We start from the raw sequence: 5,404 nt of genomic DNA on the forward strand, positions 1-5,404 counted from the left end.
GAACAGTGCTCAGGTGTGTTTGAAGGTGTGAAAGGTGCTCAGGTGTGAATGGCGTCTCTGTGTGACAGGTGGAGACATTGAGACGAGTGGCTTCAGCCTGACGACGTGTCGTAACATGGTCAACATGCTGGACGTATCCTTCAGAACAATCATCAGTAACTTTAACGGATTTAAATGAAATTCAGATTTTTTTTGACGAAAGATTCTTTGAGAAAATCTCAAACTGAATGAAAATCTTCGTTAGCTTCAGTGAATAAAACTTGTGTGAACGTCACTTCCTGAGCAGAGGCTGCAGAAAGATGGCAGCGGTAAACTGGGTCTGGTTGAGTTTAAGGTGCTGTGGACCAAAATCGAGAACTACCTGGTGAGTCTCAGATTTAGAAGCAGGTTCCTGACTGACCTCAGACCAGGGAGGCTGTAGTTCCAGGGTCAGCTCCTCCAACTCCAGGACTCAAGGACTCCGGGGGACCACATCTGTGCTGACAGGAGATCTTAAAAAAATCTGATTTACATTCTGAAATCCTAAAAAGATCCTACAGATTTTTAAAACCTGGAAATGTCCTTAAATCCCAGAAAAGTCCTAAAATCCTTTAAACGTCCAAAAATCCTAAACTTCTGGAAATGTCCTGTCCATAAGTCCCAGAAATGTCCTGATGTCCCTCTGAGTAAAGCAGGGCGAGTAGCTCTGACGGCCGCCGTTTCTTCTGCTTCATGTTTCACAAACGAAAACATTCGTGCAGCTACTTTCTGTGCAGTCTTCTAAAAGAACCTGATCAGAGTGTCTCTGCCGTCCTCTCTGTGTGACAGAAAATTTACCGGGACAAAGACGTGGACGGAAACGGGACGATGAGCTCCGCCGAGCTGAGGACGGCTTTGGAGGAAGCTGGTAAAACACGACATTTCACAATAAAATACTTCCTGCTGCGTGTCCTCAAAGACTAAAGACATCATGCTAGGACACTGTCATGTCCTGTAACCCATGTATCCCCTATTAGCAGTGTGTCCTCTGTGTCCTCAGTAGACTGTCTGTGTGTTCCAGGTTTCAGTCTTAATAACCCGCTCCATCAGATCCTGGTGGCTCGTTACAGAGAACCTGATTTCACCATCGACTTTGACAACTTTGTCAACTGTTTGATTCGACTGGAGAGCATGTTCAGTAAGTCCCCACTGTCCCCACTGCCCCCTATGTCATGATGGTGATGGTGATGAAGATGTCTCCTGTCCACAGACACGTTCAGTGCCTTCGACAGGGACGAGTCAGGGACGGTTCGGCTCACTCAGCTGGAGGTACGAAGCTTCGCTCTGAACGTTAAACAAACAGCTGCAGTTTCTTCATCCGTTAACTCGTGTGCTTCTCCTGCAGTGGCTCAACGTGTCCCTGATCTGAGGACCAGGACCCCCTGATCCTGGACCGGGTTACAGCCGGGACCTCGCAGCCTTTATGTGGTCTATGGGGGGGCAGCTTAGACACTGTCAGCTACACTCGTGTCATCAGCGTTTCATTCAGCCACACTTTTATTATCGTCATTAAAGATCTCTGATCTCCTCATCATGTCGTTTATTATCTCTTCATCATGTTTATTATCTCTTCATGTTGTTTATTATCTCTTCATCATGTTTATTATCTCTTCATCGTGTTTATTATTTCTTCATTGTGTTTATTATCTCTTCATCATGTTTATTATCTCTTCATCGTGTTTATTATTTCTTCATTGTGTTTATTATCTCTTCATCATGTTTATTATCTCTTCATGTCGTTTATTATCTCTTCATGTCGTTTATTATCTCTTCATCATGTTTATTATCTCTTCATGTTTATTATCTCTTCATCATGTTTATTATCTCTTCATGTCGTTTATTATCTCTTCATGTCGTTTATTCTCTTCATCGTGTTTATTATCTCTTCATCGTGTTTATTATCTCTTCATCATGTTTATTATCTCTTCATGTCGTTTATTATCTCTTCTTCCTGTCGTTTATTGTCTCTTCATGTTGTTTATTATCTCTTCTTCATGTCGTTTATTATCTCTTCATCGTGTTCATTATCTCTTCATGTCGTTTATTATCTCTTCTTCCTGTCGTTTATTATCTCTTCTTCATGTCGTTTATTATCTGTTCATGAAGCAGACTGACACCAAAGATCAGAAACTTCTGATCCTGCAGGTTTTGTCTCTGTCTTTTCTTAATCATGTCTTGTTTTGTGTCTGATATTAAAACGCACCTGGACGCCCTGTTTGTTATACAGGTGTTATTAAGGCCTTAATGAAAATAACAATAATAATAATAAGTAAGCGGACCAGTGATTTTTTTGAAAAAAAAATGGAGATTTATGAAATATCAGTTATAAATAATAAACCATCACACCTGATAATAATCATCTGTACACCACTCACACCCAACTCACAGCAGGGGCCCCTGAGTTGAGTGTGAGGGGCCCCTGAGTTGAGTGTGAGGGGCCCCTGAGTTGAGTGTTGACTGCTGTGAGGGGCATAATGACTTCAAAATAAATCAATAAATGAGTGAATCTGATTTATTACAAAACAAAAATCATCTGTCATAAATAATAATCCGTCACACGTGACCGTGTCGTCCAATCAGGAGGGCCTGACTGCAGCAGTGGGTGGGGCTTACAGTTACAGTTAAATTGTAAAATCGTATAGAGGTCTCTGATTGGCTGAAAGCAGCAAAGGGAAGCCCCGCCCACCCACCAGGCCGCACTCCCACTTCCCACATGGTGCCCCGCCCCCACACTTCCTGTCCAAAGAGGAAGCAGCTCCTCAGTACAGCAGATACCTGATGACATCATCGCTGTATTTTGTGGCGAGCGAAGTCCTCGGCCCACCTCAGAGCCTCCGTGATGTCATCGCTGCTTCCTGTTCCCTTGGCGACCAGCGCAGAGCCCCCGGCGCTCCCCCCGAGGTGACGACACACCGCCAACGCCCAATCAGCGGCCGAGAGGGACGACGAGTCCTGAGAAGAGAGGACAGCCAGTCAGACGCTTATGGCAGGCCCCGCCCCCTCTGTGAAGTCACAGGTGAATCGTCATTACCTTCGGAACCTGGCAGGCGCACAGGACCCTCCCAGAATGCCTCTGGTGAGCAAGCAGCATCACGTGACTGTGCGGCGCTGCGGCACTCAGCTGGTTCACCGTCTTCATCACCACCTGAGAACAGCAGACAGGCGTGATGTCACAGTGATGACATCAGAGAGGAGCCTCTCAGCACTGATGCATGATGGGAAACGATGGACCTCACCGACAGAGAGTCCGTCTCTACGGCGTCCACCTGCAGCGTCCGTATGCCGTTCTTCTCCAACAGAGCCCGCGCCCTCAGCGCTGCCTGAGCAGAGCATGATGGGAAAACACAGTCAGACATGGAGAAGAGACAGGCAGCAGGCGGGGTCACTGACGCCCTGATCCTGGTCTGTCAGGGGTCAAGCAGGGCCTCCAGGGGCCAAACTCACAGCTGAGTCACTGATGCCCTGCACCAGATGTGGAATGCGGCCCTCAATGATGTTGAATGCGGCCCTCAGTGAAGTGGAATACGGCCCTGCGGCCCTCAGTGAAGTGGAATGCGGCCCTCGCTGTGCTGAGGATTTTGGGCTCCTCTGACCGTTTTCACAGATTAAAGATTTTCAGCCTGAAAAATTCGTTCTTCGTGATCTGATGTCTGATTTAAGGGTTCCCTGATAATTTTTTTTTGGAGCTTTAAAAATTTAGTGATTTTCAAAAGAAAAATTTGGGCGATATTTTGTTTTTGTTTTTTTCCCCTATTTGTCTTTAAAAAAATGTTGGTGATTTTAAAAAAATCAAAACAAATTGGGTTATTTTTTTCTTTAGGTTTTTTGTTTCTTCATGAAATTTTGGTGAGTTTTAAAGAAGACACACTGACATATTCTCTTCGAAAATCCCCAAAAAGACCCCTTTTACCAGCAGGACACTAAAAACGGAGAAAAAGTTAACGTACAGTTTTCATCGATGCCGATTTTCAACTGCTGCCAGTTCTTTTGACCCTGAGCAGTGTCTGTCAGGCTGAAGAGCTCAGCCAATGGTTCTGCGTTTCCTGCAGCAGGGGGCGTGACGTCTGGAGGCCTTGACGAGGAACGCCGTGAACGCCGTGAACATCGTTTGGGTTCGAACTCTGGAACCTTTGTGCTGTTTATAACCCTGAAAACTGCAGCGGCCAATTATTTCAAAGCTCCAAAATAAAATATCACTAACTCACCCTGTCAACATCCCAGAAACACTGGAGTCTGATTTTGGCTGCAACACTTAACCCTTTGAAACCTGCATCTTTTTGTTTGACTTCTTTCTGAAACACGATGGGAAAAAGGAAATTAGCAACTTGGCATCAAATGTCTGACAAAAAACAAAAATTTAGTAAAAAGTGATGAGATGACCGGAAAACCTGATTTAAAAAAAAAGAAAAATAAAAAAAAAGATTAATTAAGTTTTAATTTGACACTTTACAGGTCATTTCCTGGTTTTGAAGTTTTTACTTTCCCTGATAATATTTTTAAGTTGATCTTTGCGTGTGTGTGTGTGAGTGTGTGAGTGTGTGAGTGTACAAGGTAAGTGTGTGTGTGTGTGTGTGTGTGTGCTGACCTCTCGGTCCTGTCGTTCGATGCATTACGGCCACTGAGGTGGTGATTAAACACGTCCTAACAGCCGTTTGTCCCTGCGCTGCCACTGAGGGATGGGCGTGGTGTCCACAGCCTGACAGACGCAGCGCAGGGACAAACGGCTGTTAGGACGTGTTTAATCACCATCTCAGTGGCCGTAATGCATCGTGGGTAGTGTACCTACATCAGAGAGGAGTCCGACCTCCTTGGCGAAACGCTGGGCGGACTCCAGGCCGGAGGGGGCGGAGCCAGAGAGCCTGACAGCCAGGGAGTCCACGTCCTGAGACAGCAGCTGACCGTCCTCCCTTGCCTGAAGACAACGAGACAAGATGGACGTCATCCTGCTGGTCAGAACCATCTGTTTATTCTGACCGCCTGACTTCAGCTGATTCATCATCAAACAGCCAATCAGACGCAGAGATGTTATTCTGAAGATGACTGTCACATATTTTCCAGCCGTTCAACGCTCATCATCAGGATTTTCTCTGACTTCACAGAGAATTTGTGAAATCCAAAATATTCTTTGAAACATTTAGAAGGAGATCAACTCTCATGCATGTGTCCTAAATGTAGTCCAGATTGTGTATTTGAGTGTAATCAGGGAATTTGCAGCTCAGCTCCTACAATAAGTCTAAAATACACTGTGGAAACTAAATAGTTACATTCAGACTGTTCAGGTCCAAAAATGCTCCATTGAAACCCATTCAAACTGACATTTTTGATCCCACAGCCATCAGAGCAGAAAAACAGGACTTGTATTATTTCTGGGTGTCATTCTGGGCTT

At 45.1% G+C, this 5,404-nt stretch overlaps 2 protein-coding genes across 2 annotated transcripts; one reads left to right on the top strand and one right to left on the bottom strand.

The window, feature by feature from the left end:
• The first annotated feature begins 67 nt into the window (after nt 1-67).
• LOC121938047 (calpain-1 catalytic subunit-like) lies at nt 68-2,231 on the top strand. Its single transcript, XM_042481336.1, has 6 exons — nt 68-133; nt 296-364; nt 808-886; nt 1,040-1,156; nt 1,229-1,287; nt 1,364-2,231. The coding sequence occupies exons 1-6, from the start codon at nt 116-118 to the stop codon at nt 1,385-1,387; spliced, it is 366 nt and encodes a 121-aa protein (XP_042337270.1). The 5' UTR covers nt 68-115; the 3' UTR covers nt 1,388-2,231.
• Nucleotides 2,232-2,516: 285 nt separating this feature from the next.
• On the bottom strand, nt 2,517-4,614 carry LOC121938048 (alanine--tRNA ligase, mitochondrial-like). The gene is made up of 4 exons (XM_042481338.1): nt 4,604-4,614; nt 3,255-3,338; nt 3,050-3,163; nt 2,517-2,970 (listed from the first exon to the last, which is right to left on the bottom strand). The coding sequence occupies exons 3-4, from the start codon at nt 3,155-3,157 to the stop codon at nt 2,803-2,805; spliced, it is 276 nt and encodes a 91-aa protein (XP_042337272.1). The 5' UTR covers nt 3,158-3,163; nt 3,255-3,338; nt 4,604-4,614; the 3' UTR covers nt 2,517-2,802.
• Between the last annotated feature and the right edge of the window lie 790 nt (nt 4,615-5,404).

The sequence above is a fragment of the Plectropomus leopardus genome, unplaced genomic scaffold (assembly GCF_008729295.1).
Source record: "Plectropomus leopardus isolate mb unplaced genomic scaffold, YSFRI_Pleo_2.0 unplaced_scaffold28293, whole genome shotgun sequence".
In the NCBI taxonomy this organism is placed as follows: domain Eukaryota; kingdom Metazoa; phylum Chordata; class Actinopteri; order Perciformes; family Serranidae; genus Plectropomus; species Plectropomus leopardus.

Coding starts and splice junctions, on each gene's coding strand:
- LOC121938048 (XM_042481338.1), bottom strand. CDS start 3,157: ATGAAGACGGTGAACCAGCTGAGTGCCGCAGCGCCGCACAGTCACGTG. Junction 2,971..3,049: donor GCGCCTGCCAGGTTCCGAAG/GTAATGACGATT, acceptor CTCTCTTCTCAG/GACTCGTCGTCCCTCTCGGC.
- LOC121938047 (XM_042481336.1), top strand. Junction 887..1,039: donor GACGGCTTTGGAGGAAGCTG/GTAAAACACGAC, acceptor TGTGTGTTCCAG/GTTTCAGTCTTAATAACCCG. Junction 1,288..1,363: donor TTCGGCTCACTCAGCTGGAG/GTACGAAGCTTC, acceptor CTTCTCCTGCAG/TGGCTCAACGTGTCCCTGAT.